Raw genomic sequence first — 19,884 nt, 5'->3', positions numbered from 1 at the left:
CGGCCTCAGCCTGACCCGCTCCGCTCCCTACACCGGCAGCGCCACGCGGCTCACCCCGACCCCCAGCTCCGATCCCCAGCACATCCCGCCGGGGTTAAACCCCTCACGCTCCTCCTCTTCCTCCCCCCACCATCCCGGCCTGGCGGGGTGGTCCTGCAGCCCCGGCCCGGGGCAGAGCCCGCCCTCCGTAATCCATGCGCGGGCGGCACCGCCAGCACGGCTGCCGCGGCGCTCTGAGGCGGAGCGGGCTGAGCCGTGCCGTGCCGTGCCGTGCCGTGCCGTGCCGTGCCCCGCCGTCTCCGGCTCGCTGTCCCCTTGCGACCGGTGAGTGCTGCGGGCGGGGCGTACGTGAGGAGGGGTCCTGGCAGCTCCGGCGGGGTGAGGCTCCTCCACCTTCTCCCGCTGCGGGCGGGAGGTTGTGGCCGGGAGAGCGGCGGCGGGAGGGGGAGCTCCGCGAAGCTGGGTGAGAGGGGGCGGGTGGCCGTCGAGGGAGGCGGGTGCCCCAGGGAATGGGACTGCCGGCGGGAAGGGAGCCCAGGGGGCTTAGCCGAGGCTGGGAGCGGCGGGATGGAGGCGCCCTGAGAGCTCGGGTGAGGCGGGGGCAGAGCGGCGGCCGGTCAGTGCTGCGGGGCTGGGGGGATGGCGGGAGAGACGGCTCCGGCCGCGAGGAGGGGGCTGCGGCACGGCGGGGGATGCGGCCGGTCCGCGGGGCGCCGGGGCGGGTCCGCTCGCCGAGCAGAGCGGAGCGGCGGGTGCGCATTCCCTCCGGGGGGCTGCGTGTGGAGGCTGGGGAGAGGTAGGGGACAGCTGTGAGCCGCCGGCAGATGAACAGAGAGGAGCGGCGGGAGCTGGGCGGGGAGAGCCCCAGAGATCTCCGGGCAGAGGGGAAGCCGCTCCGCGGGAGGAGGAGGAGGAAAAGGGCGGCCGCTGAGGGCACCTGCCTGGGGCGAGGAGGCGGGAGGCGGCCGTCTGAGCCGTCTGGGGGAAGCGGACGGGACTGTGCTGTCCTGGAAATCGGCTCGTCAGGGGCGGGGGACCCCCAGGCTTGGCTCTGCGGTGGGTGTGAGCGGGGAGAGGGCCCGTGCGCTCCTGCGGGCTCGGCGCGGCAGCGCTGCGGCGGAGGGGCTCCCTGAGGCGGTGCTGCCGCCGGCTCTCGCTGTGCACCTGGGCGCACCGCGCCTGGCCGAGCGTTTCCTCGGCAGAGGTGAGCTCTGCAGGGAGCCGGAGACCTCACCCGAGAGCTGGAGAGAAGGGGCAGTTGTGGTAATAAACATGGGCTGTGTCTTCTGCGCACAGATGCAGAGGAGCCGGTAAAGAAACTACCACATCGGTCGGTATCCAGCAGAGGCAGAGCTGCGGTACCCGCGCTCCTCTGCAGCTTGCAGATAAGGACGAGGCAGCATGTTAGAGGAAGAGGTCTCTACTGTTTAAGTAATTGGAAAGAAGGTGAAGGAAAGCTTTGGTCTCAGCTGCTAGTGGGAAATGTGCGTCGTGTTGCGGTATCTTGGTGTTGGGACATGTGCACAGCACTTACCAGTTCATACTTGCCAAAAACTACCTGTTTATGGGCTGGACTTACTGTGTTTTACAATTTTCTAGGTGATGCTGGAAAGTAATTTAACAAAAAATGATCTAGGAATACTGGGATGAGTGCACCACTTAGAATCAAGTTAAATAAGCTATTTGGTTAGTGAAAATGTACTTTAAATATTTAGGCAGTCACTGAAAATCAGACCTGCTTATACTTGGGGGAAGGTATCTCACCTGGAATTTTTACAGGTGTGCTTCTGCTTGCAAATGGTTGTGACTTGTAAAAGTGAAGCATTTTTTGATGTTGCTTTTTTAGTATATTAATTTTGGAATTAGTAAGGAGCTGCTCAAAGCAAACTGGATTCTGAATATTCAGTTTTTCCTGACCTGAGTACTTACTTGATTTGAACATACAGCTGGCAAGTCATGTGGGTACCAAGCCTGCCTTGTCTGCAAGGTGCTATTGGTTTAGTTTTTATCGGTGCTGCCAAGCTCTATTCTGCAGTCCCTAGTGTTTTTTATGTCTATCTGTTTCTTAATCCTCTTATGGCAACAGGTTGTAATTGTTGGTAGGCCTAGGCAGATTTTGTAACAGAAAATTATACCAGTTTTCTATACAAGACAAATATACAAGATACCTGCTAGTATCTAACTTGACTTGCTGTGTTGGATCTCTTGAAAAGGAAGGTCGTGGTGTGGGTTTGGTTGGTGGTTTTGTTTTTGTTTTGTGTGGGGTTTTTTTTTGTTTTTTTTTTGCATGGTGGATGGAGATTATGGACTTGGATTTTCAAATGTGTAATTGAAAAAAAATGTAATAAATGTACTCAGAACCTTTGTGTGGGCTTCCTATGGACAACTGCATCTACCACCAACCCAGCCCATCCTGGTTCATTGCCAGCAGGCACCCCCACTGAGCTTTAGCAGTCTAGCCCTTGGCTGATTGAATTTCGGTTCACGGGGTTAATCATGGTTGCATCACTGCACCGCAGTGTTGTATTTGCATGGATTGTGGTGTTAAACAGAAGGAGGCCAGTCCCATTGGAACAAAGAGCTGCACATCATGCTGCCTCTGAGCTCTGTTATTCAGAGTTGGTGTATCATAGGAGTTGATGAACTAAAGCATCTTGCTCTGTCTCCTCTTCCCTTGTTAAAGCAGAGGTTGGTTTTGGAAAATACAGATAGGATATATATGAGATGATAATGGTGCTGCATATTTGAGTGATGGTGTTCTCCACAGGTAGTGTTTAAAACCCCAGGAGTTATGCTTAGAGATTTGTACATATTAGTGTCAGCCACAGAATAAAATGCAAAAGCTTGAGTCTCTTCCAAATGGACACTTGCAAACCACACATAATAATGAAAATCTCTTTAATTTATTTTAACTTGTTAACTACTTCACAGGGTGTATAGTAATGAAATTGGTAGCTTATTTGATAATTACTGTAAGCATTTCAAACTTTCACACAGCTTCTTTTCATTCATTGTTTACTTGAACTTGGAGGGAGTTGTACTGGCAGTTCCTGTAACTCATTGACTGCAGTGATGCCACACTGTGCCTGAGGAAATGAGATCCCACATGCTGCAATGAAGATTAGCATAAACTGATATTCAGTTCTCTTTATTTGTGTCACTCCTGTGTATGTCATTTTTGAAGTTCTCAGAATTACAGATTTCAGAGATAGATTTTTCCTCTTTATTGCTGTTTGTCTAGCATATTTAACTACTAATAAGCTCCCACCTAAGTTTCTTTTAGATATGAAGAAAAGGAGAACTGCTGGGAGCTTTTTACATCTGAGTTATTTTTAGGTAGGTTGAATATATATTAGATGCTCAGAGGCATCTTAAGTTATAGGTTTAATGGCGTTTCTGCAAGTTTCTGGTTATTATTATTAATGTAACCTTGAAAATAGTAGTGTTTTATGTAGTATAGAGAAGAACTGGTGTCAGTCTGGAGGAATTGCCCAGTATAGATTGTATATACCATGTTTCCTGTGATATATTTGCCAGCAAAGGGAGAGGAAGAGAACATGGTCATAATTCTGCAGATTTGTTGATTTGTAGGAAACTCACCTGAATTTTATAAAAGCTTGACTGAAAACTCTGTAGAATTGGAGACTTAGTTTTTCCACTTAGCAGAGCACTGTTAGTTTTCACCATACAGGGAGTGTCCTTGCAATTTCAGTAGTGTCCTTGTCTTAAAACTGCCCTCTTTATCTTGGTTAATACATGACTACTTACTTCTATAAGGTGTAGTGATTGTTTTCCTGTGTTGGGAGAACATTTAAACTATTTTATTTGCCTGTTTGTGTAATTAGATAGACTTTAAATTGTCTTTAATCTAAAATCTTACCAAAAGCTGTGTGTGTACTTTGTCTTCTGCGTTCCCTCTAATATAACAGAGCACTTCAGAGAACTTTGCTTTGAGACACCAATTAAAGAAGTTATCGTCTTCTCAATTTAATCTTGCTCAGCCACACCTAATATTTCAGCGTAATGGATGCTTTTCCATCTGTTTCCTTAACTTTTAGAATCAAGACTCAGTTACCATGTGTGAGCTTTTTCTCCTGACTAACTGAAGTGTTGCAACTGTACTTCAGAAATCTCCAGAAAACTAAAGCTGACTTAGAAAAAATATTCAAATCTCTTTTTAAGGAAAAAAAAGGAACTGTTGCCTTTAAGCCCCTAAAATCAAGAGCCAAACAAGGTTAAGGTGATAAAAAGTGGTTACCATTTAATGAAGGTCCCTCCAGGTGCACAACACACTGACATGCATGCTGAAATTGCACTGAAAATGTACATGTGCTATAGGGCTTTTACATGGTATGGGGCTTTTACACTTTTATAAGTTTAGCAAATTAACATAATTGACAAGAATCCCCAGATAGAAGTACAGTTAACGAAGTAATTCCCTGCTGGGTTTGACCCCCTCTGAAGCCCCCCCTCCTTGCTACGAGCTCTATCTTGTTTATGTCTTTTGTCTTGAGAAGATGGCTCGGCCTAGATTCCCAGAAGAAGTAAGACATGAACAGGCCTTCAGGAATTTGCCTAACAGGAAAAGTACTGGATGTAGCTAGGAAACTATATAGCTATACAGTAATAGTCCACAGAGCTATGAATATATATGAAGAATATATGAAAAAGGTAATTTTGGTATCAGAATAGTAGTGTATCATCTTGCACAATTTTTACTGTTCTGCCATAAAGGCAAAATTATATTTTTCATCTAGTTGTGGTCTTGTGATATTTTGTCCAGTAGATTTCTGGAGATTTGGTAATAAACTTCAGCCTAAGCAGTTTTCACTTTTTGACCAATTCTGTGTTCAGCCTTAGAACAAGATGTGCATGTGATAAAACCGCTTTAAAAAGTATCTTCTAGGATGAAGAAAACTAGTTTCAGTAAAAAATTAAAGGAGGAAAATTAATATTTTGGATTTGAACTCTTTTTTTCTTTCATTAATCTTTAACAGAACATTCTTTTCCATGGTACTATGTGTGTTCTAAGTGACTGTGTGCTTGTGTTGGGCATATTTCAGAGGGGTTGCTAACATCACCTTTTTGAATAAGGGTTGGATAATTCTGCTAATCCTGGCATTATTACTATTCATTCTTCTTGGTTTTCATAAGCCATGAAGAAGAAAGGTTTGAGTGTTCCCTCTTAACTCATTTGAACAGCAGAGAAACAAAACTGCCTCTAGGTCTTTGATCTGATCTTGTATTCCTTTGTTCCATGTTTTTCTTGATCTGTCCTTTGAGTGTGGCACTGACTACTCAACAAGCTTGCAATGTGTTTTTGACTTTTTGCAAAGTTCTGGTTTTCAGAAAGACAGCTGGTGTTTAACCAGAGACTGTAAAACATGGGAGAGATTTAAGTCTCACCTTACTACAGAAGTAAGTCTGTGTTCAGCATCTCTTTGACCTGGAAGTACCTTGGAAGCCAAGGTGTTGGTGTAGCATTGAGCTGACTGAAGCTGTGAGGTGTCTGTGTTATTTTGCTGTCATTCTTGCTGGTGAATGGTCTGAATACCAAGGTGGAGATTGAAAGCTTTTCTCTTGGGTAGTGCTGCAGAAAAGAGCAGCAGAGGCCCAGCTGTGCTTGGGGAAGGCAGTTGGTGCTCTCTGGGTGGAAGTGATGTCTTGTCGTGAGCAGTGTGCTCCCACACGGCCCTGCCGGTGGCACTGGGGGATCACAAGGGCATGCCAAAGAGAGGCTGGGCTGCTGGGTGGGAAAGTCACCGCGGTGCTCACTGGCACTCTCATCAGGTGTGTGCAGCTTCCAGAACCAGGGAATGGCAGCAGCTTCTCTGTTACCTTCTATCTGGTTGCTTTTGGTCTGTTTCCTCAGAGACTGCTGTTGCACGCTGAAGTGAAGGAGTCTTACCTGGCTTCTTGTAGATCAAGACATGGTCACTGAATTTGTTGGAAAGCCAGGGGTGGGTGTTTCTGCTTACATTTCTTAGAGTAGTGGTAGATTAAGCTGCTGCGATTTTGTAGATTCAGAATGTTCTTAAACATGTTTAACCATCCAAAGTCATCTTAATGACACTCAGCTTTAGCAAGCTGTAAATAAAAATTGTTGACTTCTCTACTTCCTAAGGAGAGCTTTGAGATAGCTTGAATTAATAGAAAGTAATTGCTGGCACCCAGTATCATCTGTCAAGAGGATGATGTTTTGTTTTTTTTGTGGGGTATTTTTTTTTTGTTTTGGTAACTTTTCAGTGATGTATAATTTTTTTCCTCAATCTTGGAAAACAGTTAAGAGTATCTAGGATTGAAGGTTTTGCTAAAAGGTGTAAATTAAAGAAATACAGGGTATGACTTGTAATAAGTGTCATCAACTACAGAACCATCAGGTGGTAATTAAATGCATTGTGTAATTATTGTGACATGACATATTGTACTTAGTCAGAAGCACAATTCATGCAATGCTCCTTTAGTTTTGTTTCCCTTGGAGCTGTATCAACGTTCTCTTTATTTTTGAAAACTCACTGACCTGGAACTGTGCATAATTCTTTTTCCACCTCTTTCAAGTACAATGTATGTAGTATAGCATATTATTCACAAACCTCAAAATGTTTTTCTTCCCTGTCCTGTTAGGCTCACTTTTGCAGCTGGTGATATGTTCAGTTTTCACAGAAGATTGCAGGTTGTCTTGCACTTCCCTATTTGCTTGCACATGTGTTAATGAGCTGTTTTTTCTTTTTGCCAGATATGATGCGCTGAGTCATTTTCACAAGAGGCTGCTGTACCACTCTGAAGTAAAAATACAATTAAGACTTGAAGGTGTGAGAGTGCACCAGCATTCTTCTGGCTGGAAAGCTACTCCTCAAGTGAATGTATTGAAGATTTCTAAACTTGATTCAGACAAATACCTCTACCTCCAATTTTATGTATACTGCTCGCTATGGCTGTGGAACTCTGTTTGCTGCTGTTGTTTTGTGGAAGTACAATTTCAGAGGTACAGCCTATATACAAACCACCTCCTGGAACTTTGGATTTTGGATTTGTACCAGCCAAGACGTATGATACAGGTGCATACCATGAACCTGGGGCAATAGGAATTTTGTTTAAAATAGTACATGCATTCCTGTACTTAGTGCAGCCAAATACTTTTCCTCAAGGTAAGTAGATAAACTACTTCTGTTAAAAATATAGATTTGTTATTGATGTTATTTTTATTTGTTATATTGATACACCCTGTCATTAATACCAAGACCATAATCAGGAAGTAAAATATATGAAGGACTTTGTAAGTAGCACATGCTATGACTTGGAAATCTGTACAGCTGTGTATAAAAGAATATTTTTCTGCTAAGCATAATGAGGGGAGGAGGTTGTTAATGGAAATGAAATGTTGGTGACCTTTCACAGAACTTTGCTTACATATCTCAGAGCTGTCACTGATGGATTTGAGGCTTGTTTTCTTTACCAAAGCAACATGAGATAGAGGTAGAGGATAAGCTGCTTTGTATTTACTGTTAAATCCATAAGAGACAGCTGAGTTTTGCATATTGTGATAAATAGTCAGGTGGTTATAATATTATAAGATTTAGCCCAGGAAATTTGAAATAAATTTCATTTGTTTCCATCTATGTGCAGCCATGGTCAGGTTTTATGTAAGAGCAGTTCCATTACATAGCCATGTGTAGTTTCTTGTTCCTTTGAAAGCTGTCAGGTTAAAACTTGAAAATGCACTTGCTTTAATGAGACTTTTTTTTCCATTCGTTTCTTTCTAAGCTGTCCCTTTTAAAGGAAAACTTAAGATGTTGGAGAAGTGTGTGCAACCTTATTGAGGTTCTATTGATAAAAAGGTGCTTTTGGAAATTGTGGTTTTGTGGATTTGGTAGTTTTATCAATTTTTCAACATGCTTTTTGTTTCCCTTAGCTCTTAAAAGTGCTAATGCTTCTGTATGATACTGGAATTTAAAATTGTATCAAGATGAACCTTTAATTAAATCTAAGAATTGCTTTGGTTTGTAACTGATTCTTTTTGGTGGTTTAGCTGCAACTGTGTATATTACTTTGTAATACAGCTTTCAATTTATAAATGTAAACTTCTAGTAATATAAGGCTTTAAATTCATTAGTCTAATGGGTCACATACATGTATGATATCTGTGAACTCTTGTTTGCTTAGATTTTTGACATTTCTTCATGCATCTCTGATATAACCGTAGAAGAATGAACTCAGCTGAACTTGAATGAATGAATTCTATGTAGGCAAGTGCTCAGAATCCCAGGGGTTAACCAACAGAATATTCTGCAATAGGCCAGAAAAAATGGCCTTCTTGAAAAGAGGCCAGAAAAAGTGACCTGTTTTCCTGCAGGATGTGTCTTTCGAGCAGATCTTGCACAAGGTGTAATGAGGGCAGTTGCATGAAGGTGACAGTAATCTCACCCTTGGGAGGCACTGTTTCCAGATACCTCTGCTTTTGCCTCTTTCCTTCTGTTAAATGATCAGGTGAGCTATTTGTGTCTCTGTGAGACCTGATGGTGAGGATTGCCATCTGCATTCACCTCCTAGAAGTACACCTCCACTCTGCCCAAAGCTCTGCTTGAATATTTTGTTCTCTTACGATTGTAGAAACTTGATTTCACTGAGACATTTACTGTGTTTCTGTGTTACCAAGAGTGTGGTCTGTAGTATTGTATGTCAGAATTAATATCCTGTGACCTAAGCATGTGAATAATTAGTGAGTATAGACTTTATGGTCAAGGTTATTTTCTGGTGGGACTGCTAGTAGTAAGTTCTACATCAAGTTGGTATTGTGAACTCCAGCATTAAAGAAGTAAAGAATTTGTTCTTAGCTTGTAAGCTTTGAATATCTCCAATTTCTCCTTACTTCCTTGAAGATCCTTTTTGCCAAATCAGGTATTTTCAGACCTTTGCCTTAGTAATTTGCATTAAGTGAAGTCATGTTCCCATGGCCCCACATACTTCACTGCAAAACACAGATTTGGCGGATCATGTCAGTTTGAGTCATACCATTTAATTGGCTGATCCCCATAATCTCTTTTGCCATATGCTGTTCTGTTTTCACATTCAGTGTATTAATAGTGCAGTTACATATTTAAAATGGTTGTTTTGTTTTGTTTGGGTTTTTAAATTTGAAATAGAGTTAATTCTGATTCAGAGATGAAAAGAAACATGATGACAGAAATCAAGCCTTTTGATGTTTCCATTTCAGACTTCATTGTTATGATGGAACTGGTGCTTCAGAACAGTTAGCTCCAGGTTGATGCCCCAGTGTATTGCTTATAACCACAGCATAGGGAAGTATAATTTGTATGTAAGCCTTGGCAGCAATCACTTAGACCTTTGATCTTAATAGTCTTATATTTTTTCCCAATACTTGGAAGTACTCGATGTTCTGTTTTTCAGTGTATTAGTATTCTTACCTGGGAGGAGAAGTGATAGGATTGTCTAATTGCATATAGATACTCCTGCCTTTGCAAGTCATCTTCTAATCATGCTCTGATGGATGACATTCATAGTCCTTCAGTCCAAAGTATGCCTTTATACTTGACACTTTTATGCTTTATACTGTATAAATATATACTATATATTTACATATACTATATGCCTTTATGTTTTATTATTATGCTATGATAAAAAAAGATAGTAAGCACATGAGAGCCTTTGCGAAATGTTATTCTTAATTGCATGCTGCTAAGGCTCAACAGTTGAAAAGAATCACTTAAACAAAAAGTCAGTCAAGAAATACTTTGTGAGATGGTTTTCTTTCTAGTTACATATACATAAGTAATTATTCCCTTCTAAATTAGTTAATGCCATCAAGTTTGTGGAAATATAACTTTAATATAAGTTTAGATTTAATAAGTAAGTTATTAATCAGATTAAATATAGTTCTAATGTAAAGTACAGTAACAGAACCAGGGTGAGGAACTGTAACACCTTTAAGATTTTTAAAATTACTGAATCTTTAAGACCAGCACTTTGCTTTTTGGATATGGCAAGAAACTAGCTCAAAAGAAGTGAATTAGGATATCTGATTGCAGTGCTTCAGTGGGTCTAAATAGATACTACTTTCAACTCCACCAGTCAAATATTTTTGTACTCATTACCAGACGATGTGCTGCTGTAAATGGGAACGAGTTAATTCTTACTCAGGGAAGCAGCCTCCCCTTTGAGTTAATGATACACTGGAGTGGAAAATACTGATCGCTGGTTTGCTACCTGAGGCTCAGTAGATGACTTTAATCTCAGTGTGCCTTTGTTCCTCCATGGTAATGATTGTGCTGCTCCTCCTTTTGTTGAGGACTGTTTAGGATAGAGGCATCATTTTCCTTCTTGCTAATAACACCACTTAAAATAAAGAGATGATAATAGGAAAATTGCAAGTTCCTTCTATCACTTAGCTGAGAAAGATGTCCAACAAAATGAATAATCAGTTTTTCTTACATAAAAATTTTCATAAACTGTAGCATTGATTTATTGATAAAGTTGTCACTTCATGATTGTGAGATGCCAACATGCACAACAGATGCATGTCACCTGTTGTGTTGGAAACCATCAGATATGAACTTGGTATGGACAGGGCATTGTCAATATGATGCTGTGGCTGCTATGAATTATCAGTTTTGTCTTTGTTCCCATGGCAACAGTTGTTAGTTGCAATAAGAGAATGTTAATCTGAGATTCCAGTTGCCAGCAAATATTTGGCTTCACAACTTGTGCCTTGTAATGAAAATATGAAGCTTTCACAAAGGAAAGAAGCTGGGAATAAAGCTCCTGCTCCTATTTTTAGGTGAAATACAACAAAAACTTACAAGCCTGTTTACCTCACCCTACTGTAGCTGAACATACTGCAGAACAATTTTACCAATTAAGTTACAACTGTTTCCCTCCAGCTTCTGACTTTTACTCTAGATAAGCATTTCTGCTAAAGCGGGAGGGAGTTCAACTTTAACGTAGAAGTCAGCTGTTCAATGCAGGTACTTTCTGGGCAAAAGATAGTGTGAGAGTTAAATGCAGTGTTTGCTGTGGGGAACAAAAACAAGATGAGTTTTAGACCTGGACTACACCTCTCAGTTCTTTCTGACTGCAGAATCTTGCTTGCTGAGCAGTTTTATCAGACTGAGGATCAGAACTTGAATATTTTAATGTCAGATCCTGTGTCTGATCCCTTTTGGTCTTTTTCCCCTCATCTAGTCAGCCGTTAAAGCAGCTGCAGATTGTGAAGTTCAGCAGGTTAGTCTTGTGTTATCTAAGTAATAAATCACATGAGTGTATTCAGCAATTAAATTATTTCCAGATATTTTAAAGAAGAAACCTGCAACTTGATGTGAAAATAAACTGTATCTGCAGCTATTGTAACTGTAACAGAAAATGCATATGCAAAACCCTATTGTTTTGGGTAGATTTCATGAGCTCCTACGATACTAACTTTTTTTAATCTGTTGGCTGTGTTGTTCTAAAGCGAGTAATCAAAACACTTTATCACCCCCTCTCTTAAACTTATTAAGGCAGAATTATTTTGTGTGTGTGAAACTAGCTTTTCTGCCTTTTGTAACTAATTCTTCAGTGCTCATTTTTGCTTTAAGTTTGCTTCCTGTTAGTAATAAGTTTTCCACAGCTCTCCTGTGGAAGAATGTTCCCTGTGGACAAATGCATATGTCTGGGTTTTTGAGCTAAGCTCAGTTATGTGTAGTTGGCAGTGCCTTTTTTTTAAAACTTTAGGTTTTCCCAGGAATGTTGGGCATGTCTGCACAAGATGAAAGGATTATGCTCCAACTCTGCAGGTGCTACAGTCCAGCACCATAAAATTTTGCACAGGTACCTGTAACCATTATGACATTTCATAAAAGCATAATTTAGGATATGCTTTTTTCCAGTTGTGTGAAGTTTCAGTTTGGATGTGATATGCTACTTTTTTGAGCTAGTGTTTGATAGCAATCCCCCTGTTCAGGGGGGTTAGTTTTCTCAAGCTTTCATCTTGGGGCTGGGTTGGGAGCACAGGTGGCACTAGTACAGGAACTGAGAAGAGGGGAAGAGCAATCTGCCCATTAGTAAGTTAGCTGTTAGATTGGCTTGTTAGGTTGGCTCAGTTCTGTTGTCAAGTGACAGTCAGTGCCTTCACTCCATGCCTCTGGTGTTTTTCCACTGCTGTGAGTAGAGCTGTGGTGTGAATTTAGAAAAGTGGCTTAAGTGTGTATACCAAAATGCAGGTGTGACAGGTGCACTGCAAAATGCATTGACAGGTGTTATATACAGCAGGGATGGGGAATTGGGATAACAGTGCTCCTTCATTTGGAAATACACTGACAGAAATTTCTTGTATGCAATGTTGGAAATACTGGAGAAGATGGAGCAGCAGGAAGATATGAGATAATTTAGCCTCTTCTTTTCTCTGCCCACTCATCTACATTTAAGGAAGTAGTGTTAAAAAATCACTGCTCATTTCGTGTTGGGAAGTTAAGAGCTGCTCTGCTTGGTGAAATGCCCATGTAAGTGAGAAGCAGTCTGAGAACATTTCTGAAACAGATTTAAGGCTGGCTTTTTAGTTTTCTTAGGCATCAGAAGAGTAATTCTTTTCCCCCAGATTTATTCAGAATGTCAGACTAACAGATTGCTTGTCAAAAGGACTTTGTGGGCAGGGAGCAGGGCTGTTTGGGAGGGGAGGCTTATATAGATGATCTGCTGGAGGTTACCATAGGAAACTACAGTTGCAAATGTTGAGGTTTCTCTGCTGCTGTCCCGCCTGCTTCTTTTGGATTATGTAAACAAGGAACCTTTTTTTGCAGACAGGCATTTTAGGGAAAATATGGAAGTAACTTTTTAATCACTATAGCATGGTTGAAAATCTGAAATTCTTGCTCTTTATGCCCAACTGGAATTCTTTCTCTACAGTGTCCTCAGTGCTTGCCCTCATCGGGTATAATTCTGCCTGCCAGCTGTGCCTAGGAGAAAAAAACATTCTTTGACAGCAATTGGAAAACATCAGTTCAACTTTACAATTTCAACTTAGGACAGAAGGGAGAAACTAAAGAAAACAAACCTCAGGCAGAGCTTGAGGGCATTGGGTTACTTTCCATGGGAAGGGTACTTGAAAGTGGCATTAGCACAGATGGCTGTGGTAATTCCTGCAGGGTACCTCAAACAGCCATGCCTCTTGGAGTTTAATAATAATCATAAATTAAAGAGGCTTACAGTTGTGTGGTATTCAGACAGCTCATATTTCCCCAATCTAAACTGCCTTTTCCCATTCCAGATGAGACAGCTGTGTGCTTTCTGTCTGTGGGAATATCTCTGGCCAGTGGGTTAGTTCTGTGTGGAGTACTGAGGAACACGGGAAACCTACTGATAGTTACAGCATGGGCAGTTCTTAAAACTGCCCTGACTCTGTTCTGTTTGTCTGTGGATGTTAGTGGGAGACACAAGGTGTAGCCAGAAGGCTGATCAGCAGCATTCCCTGCTTCAGTGCACAGAGGATAAGTTCTGGATGCAACTAAATCCAGGGTTGCTGACCACAAGGAAGGGAAGGGTGTGAGTACAGGATAGTATTGTGACTGAACATGGCCTTGTTTGTTTGTCATACTAGGCAGAGTCTTCATTGGTGGGTTTTGAATATTTTTTAAGAAAAAAGCAAGGGTACTATGATCTAGAAATGCATATATTTAGATAATTAGAACTGTTGTACTTTTAGCACCACTAAAAGTGTGATAGCTTGTTTGAGACTCGCAGAGCATACTTGCAGCACCTCCTATAGTGAGAAATGGGACAGAACAGGTTTTGAACGAGCCACAGTATCTGGCACCATGGATGAACCTCTTGGAAAATTACCAGCAGCTGCAGTCACCTTTTGGGTTTTCGGGCAACTCTTCTCAGGCACCATGTTTTCCCAGTTTAGCAGTGGTTTTCATCCTGCCCCTTCATTTAATTTTTACAGACTTAGCTATCCACATAGTGCTGAACCTCATCCTCATTTCTTACTTATAGCTCTGGAACCAATGGGGGAGAGAGAGGAGGTGAGAGGGGAATATCACTGAATTTACTGGAATTATGTTTGCACAAGTTTCCAAGGGACTTCTCAGTTCTTTCATCATCTTGGCTGCTATGAAGCGTTTTGAGTTAATCATATGAAACACTGTACAGGGACTTCCTGTTATTGGAAAGGCAGTCATTTGAGCTTCTCTTCTTTGTTACAGACCATCATAATAAGATAGCACAGCCTAGCCCTATTATATTTGTCTGGTAATTTGCTTAGGTGGTTGTTCACAGAACAATAAAGTTCTAAGTCTTGTTCAGTGATGTCTTTTTCTTGAATGATGTCAGCTGAAGTAAGGACAGCTTGATAGATCTTTGTAAGAAATCTTTCCACAGTCCTGCTAGTCAATTTTCATTACATTGAAAATGACTATCAGTATTTTTTCCTCTTCCTTTTTCTCACTATTGTTTTTGCTTCTCAAGGTGGTCTGTGTAACTTTCAGATTGTAACCAAAGTGGTGCCTTTTCTAAGTGAATACACAATATTGAAAAGTTGCTGGAGCAAAATAAATGTGTAAGTATTAATTATACTTTTAACAGTATTAAAGTTTTCCATATGTATGTATTAAAGCTTTTAGTGTACTTCTTCCTTTTCCCAAAAGTGAGCTATCTTCATGTTAGAAGAGAAAGCTAGGCGGCACAAATGTTAGTCAGTGTAGTTTAAACTGACTAATCTATCAGTATATACATTTTAGTGTAAGCCTGGCAGTTATAAAAAAGCCCCACAAACCTACTTAGACACCTTCTTCAATAAGCACATAAATTTCTTACCTAAAAACACTTGTGTGATTGATGACTTGTATTGCATGATAACGTAGTCAGGACCTTTCTTTTGACAGAAAATATACAAAATTACTTTATTTTGGTGAACTTTAAATTGTGATTACAGTTGTGAATGTGAATATTGCTACTACTTGTATTGCTTTGGCTGTTTAACTCAGCTGAAAGATGCCTGTACCTGTACTGAATAAATCCAAGCATGAGGCCTAATTAACTCTCTTCAGAGTAGCAATCTTTACTTTTGCTTTGATTTTTGAGTGAAGTACTGGTCTCTGTAGTATTTTGAACCAATATGTATGCCCCAGTTATGAAAACATATGTGGAAAGTTGTGGCTCTTGCAAAAATGGGAAGCAGAGAAGGAATTCTGAGGAGTCTCAGAGAAGCTGCCAGAATGCCTGTAACTGTGGTGATCTGATCAGCAGGGCTCCAGCATGTCATTCTCAATTAGTTATCTGTGTTCATATTTCCAATAATCCAAGTTGTGCAAGAGAGGGTTTTCTGTGCTTTCCTCAGTTTACAGCAACTCCTGAGGAGATAAAAGAATAGAAAAAATGTTGTTCATACTGACCAAATACTGCTTTGATCAACATTACAAGTCCATTATGTCCACACAACCCAACCTGTCAAGAAGTTGCTGAGCCTGTGCAGCGTGCTAAACCAGACAAACATACAGTGCACCAAGTTAAACCTTTGCCTGTAATCTATTGTAAATCCTTACCAGATGGTGGCCTAGGGAGAACTTGAGGTAGCTAGGCAAGCAAAGCAAGTGGCAAAAAATAGCTGTCGTGGCACAAACAGTGTGCTACAGAAGTTTTGTTGCCTTCAGAAAAAGAGAGACTGTAGTTTCTGTGTGGAACACTTCTTCAAAGCTTTCAACTTCATTTTGTGTCTGCGTGATGCATGCAAATTCATTGCAGCCTCCTAAGGAAGGATTTTTCTAAAGGCTTCTCTCTCTTTTTTCTTCTTCCAAAACTACAGCAAGAACAGAACTTTCTTTGTACCAAGGAACAACTAGAAAGCCCCTGCAAAGGTTATTTTCAAAGGAGAAATCTTTCATTCCATGCATAGTGTAACGGTTGATATTGTGGCTATTTCTTTTTTCTTCAAACCTTTTCCTTGGCCAGGCTCTTTAACATTGTCTGTGCATGTTAATGGAAAGCAGAATGTGCCTAAAGAGAAAATGTGACTGTGTTGAAGAGTAACCTCAAGTTAATGACCTCAGGTTTGGGGCAGCTGTGTGGTGTGAGGATTTTCTTTGGAAGACGTAAAGTACCATTTTGGTCCTCCTGACTAATAACTTCCACTTTTGGGAAATGGGGAACTTTTTGTGTGTGTGTGAACGAAGTTCATAGACTGTTTCTTTTATGTGATCGACCGCTGTATTGTTTATTTCTTCAGTAGGCCAGTGTTACTTTCAGTTTGGAAGGGTGTGTAAAGGGAGTCTTCTTAATTTCACGTTCCAGTTACCTTGGAAGCTGTTGCTACTGTGCAGTTCCTTGTCTTCAGCAGTTTTCACCATGCTTAGTCCTACCTGTACTGTGGCTAAAGCTCTCCCTGTTAGGCCATTTCTAAGGTTTCAACCCTGCTCACAGCTTTTCATCTCCTCATTACTTACTTCATATGGCATCTCTGCTCCCTGCTGTCTCTCGCGATGCCCCACACTGCATGCAGTATAATCTAAGGTGCACTTCTAGGTGGTCTGCTAGCTTGTCCTTTCAGTTATGAATAAAGCAGCATATGCTTTACAAATCTGCCAAGACCTTAAACATGTATTTATTGTGTTTTTGCTTGTGTCATATTGTGTGTTTTTGAATTTTGTGACAGCCAGAGTGCTGTAGGATAACAATACGTAATTAAAGAAAGCAGAGTCAAAGAATGGGAATGGACAGTGATCATGTTGATGAGAGGAAGGTTTATGCTGAAGGCAGGAGAGGGTGACAAGGCAGACTGCCGTAGCAGATGAGAGATTAAAATACTTAAGCAATTTAGTATGTATTTGTGGGAAGCATACATTAAAACAAGTTGTTCTGGGCATTGTGTCATAACAGGTTCTAGGGCTTTATTTTGTACATTAGTGGTGAAGTACAGCAGCAAAGTTCCTTGCTTACTTGCCTTTTTCTCTTGTCCAAAAGGCATGGTGACTTTTTGCTCATTATTTCTTTCATGCACCTGAATAGGTGGTTGAATAGAGACTTTTCTTTCACCACCTCTGAATGGAAATGGATGATGCTGTGTGTGGGCTACTGAAGCAAGGGAAGATCTGTGTGTTGTTCAGGATTTGTGCTGAAAGGGAAGAGGATCAGAATTGTCTCTTGAAAAGAACAAGAGGGTGGAAGCTGAATCAACCTGATGTTCCCAGTAACTCAATGGAAAGAAAAAAAAGTGAATTGTGTAGAGAGAGACTTTGCCGAAAAAGAGGGAGGATAAATTATCTAAGGAGGCTGGCGCTTTTTTCTTAGTTCTCTTCTAAGGACAAGGGCTGTGTCCCAGGTCTGTCTGTGGAAAACGCTGTGAAGAGGGGAGTGAAGCTTTTCAATCTGAAGTTGGAAAGGAATAGTCTAGACTATGTGAGTGAATGCCTGGATTAGATTCCTTATCTAGGAAAAGCACCAAAGTGATGTCTTATTATGTGGGAATTGGGAAGATCTCCTTGTCTATGAGACTTCCAACTTGTCCTACAGAGTGAGTTTTCTTTCTGCTATGCATAGCGAGGACAGAGCACATGGGGTGAGCAGAGTGAGTGTATCAGGCCCTCCCTCTCTGCAATCACTAGCTGTGCATGATGGATTCTTCACAGCCATCAGCATTCCTGAGCTCTCACCTTGCTCTGCACTGGAGCCAGAAGGAAGTGATGCTGTGGGATTAGGGACAGCAAGAGTGAGCAGAGCCTTCATGGGGGCAGGAACAGTAAGGGGGACCAAAGGTAGCCTTGGGTTACCTTAAAAAGGAGACCTCTTCACAGAGAGCCAAATCTGACCATGGTAGAGGCTATGGCTTCAGGCTTTGGGGAAACACTCAAAGCCCCATTCAAGGTCAAAGCAAGTATTTTAAAATGTCAGTAAACTGAACTTGCTTTAAGATACCTAGAAGGTTTTTGTCTTTGATAAGTCTGAAAGGCTTTCCTGGTTTTCTTGGCTTTGCAGGAAATATTCATTAGCGTGACTCTTAATTAGGAGAAAAAACCCCAAGTCTGAAGTAACTTTAATTCATTAATGTCAGACTAACTGACCTATATTCAGAGAGGTTCTGAACTATTAAATGTGTATGTAGTCCATTGACTCTGTTAAAGAAGGACAGGAATGGACTGAAATATTGTTTTATACATGAGAATGAGATAGCAATGAAGTAGTTACTAATTGATCATTTGTAATATCTATGTGATTCTCCCCTGCTGTTTGGAAAAAATCTTCTTTTAGCGCAATATGAATGCTTCAGTCATAGTTCTTACTGGCTTGTTTGAAGACCTTTCAGAATAGAAACCTGATATATTATGTATAATTCCCTAATATATTATATTTATGCACAAAAAGACATTAATTTCTGGCATAATTTGAATAATGCTGGATTTGCACTACAGCTGAACTGGCTCAGTGGAATTTTTTGAGTGAAGTGAAAGCATAGCATTCCCAAAAGGTTTTACTTCAGCTATTTTCCTGTCACCTAGATTTGGAAAACTTCCTTAGCAGAAGAATTTGTAATTAATTTATTTTGATACTTAATTGCCAGACAACTTATTTTAAAATCTCTATTATTTTTGCTATCCCTTTCTGTAGAGCAGTACTAAGAAGCACACTTAGTGATAACCTCATTTTCCTGCCAGACTAATGAGATATTGGGTCTATATACACAGCACTTGTGCAATGCAGGAATTAGTGATTATGTTTTCTTAACTGGCGATCCTCAGAAGTACTTAATATTTCTTCACAAATTGCATTGGTAAATTAACTGTTCATCTGGCTAGTTAGATTTACTAGGGCAGATGGCATTTTGCATATGTGATGAGAGCAGGAAGGAGTCAGCAAAGCAATAATGTAATTAGCTGTGTAAATGAGCCTCAAAAGGTAAATCTCTTTAACCCCAATGATAAAATGTGTTTTGTGCTAAAGCTGTGGATTACTGGTCCTTTGAAACAATGTGCACAGCTAGGCAAGCCAAGATTTCAGAAGTAATCCAGTTAATTTGAAAACAAAGGATGCCACTTTTCATCACACCTTCCTAACACTTTTATGTTTGAAACATAAGTACGCCCCAAGATGTTATTTTGCTGTAATAGAAGAGAGAGTTGTGTGGAGTTACCTGAATTCAGTTGTAAATAAAAGCTTATTTGAATGCTAGAGATGAGATGTTCTGCTAGGGAGGAAAGATGCTTCATAAAAGCAGACCAAAATCCCAGGCTGAATAAAATGTGAGTTGAGCTGTTGTTTCACTGTGCTGCAGTGAGCAGTGTAGCCATATGTAGCTCCTGTTTACACTGTACCTGGCACAGGATGTTCCCCCATTTTACCCTTAAGTTCTGCAGTAGTAGCTGTGATCGTCATCAATGTGCAATAAAACGTGTAGAATCACAATGGTTTGGGTTGCAAGAGACTTTTAAAGATCATCTGAGCAGGGAGGATTTTGGTGCTGTGAATTCACCAAGGCCTGTTTATGCCTATAGGTGTGTGAGTAACTGCAGGTAATCTCACATTCAGTTCTAGCCAAAAATATTTTTATGGGAATATAATTTCCACTTTTCATTTAAAATTAATCAAATGGGGATACGTCTAACCATGTTGATATTGAAATAATAAATTCATGGTAAAGACTGGTCAATCACTGTGTGCTGTCTGGTTAGAAAAACACCCTAGAGCATCATGTTACTTCTGAAAAATCATTGCAAAGTAATCTAAGTAGTAAATCTTTATTCAGCAGGGCAGTCTCACATTCTGTAAAATTAAGAGAAAAAAATGGGCTGTGTAGCAGCCCTTGAGTTGTGCATGAAACCTGTACTGTTCTTACTAATAAATTTTATTCAAACCGTGTAGGAATCTTTTGCAGCGATTTTCAGGTTTTCTTGTTTATTAATCCTA

General features: G+C 40.9%; 1 protein-coding gene across 14 annotated transcripts in view; it reads left to right on the top strand.

Moving 5' to 3' along the window:
* Nucleotides 1-257: 257 nt before the first annotated feature.
* PROM1 (prominin 1) overlaps nt 258-19,884 on the top strand; it is a 61,727-nt gene continuing 42,100 nt past the window's right edge. For 8 of the 14 annotated variants that reach the window (XR_013339875.1, XM_021554429.2, XM_077782776.1 and 5 more), the window contains exons 1-2: nt 258-324; nt 6,737-7,148. Coding sequence is in view for 13 of the 14 variants with exons in the window: in XM_021554429.2 (XP_021410104.1) it covers nt 6,932-7,148 (217 nt within the window). In the remaining variant the exon portion in view is untranslated. The other 6 variants (XM_077782770.1, XM_077782768.1, XM_077782769.1 and 3 more) reach the window with 6 other exon arrangements.

This window comes from Lonchura striata, chromosome 4 (assembly GCF_046129695.1).
Source record: "Lonchura striata isolate bLonStr1 chromosome 4, bLonStr1.mat, whole genome shotgun sequence".
Lineage (NCBI taxonomy): Eukaryota > Metazoa > Chordata > Aves > Passeriformes > Estrildidae > Lonchura > Lonchura striata.
The sequence above is the reverse complement of the archived record's forward strand: the minus strand, read 5'-3'. Positions and strand labels throughout refer to the sequence as shown.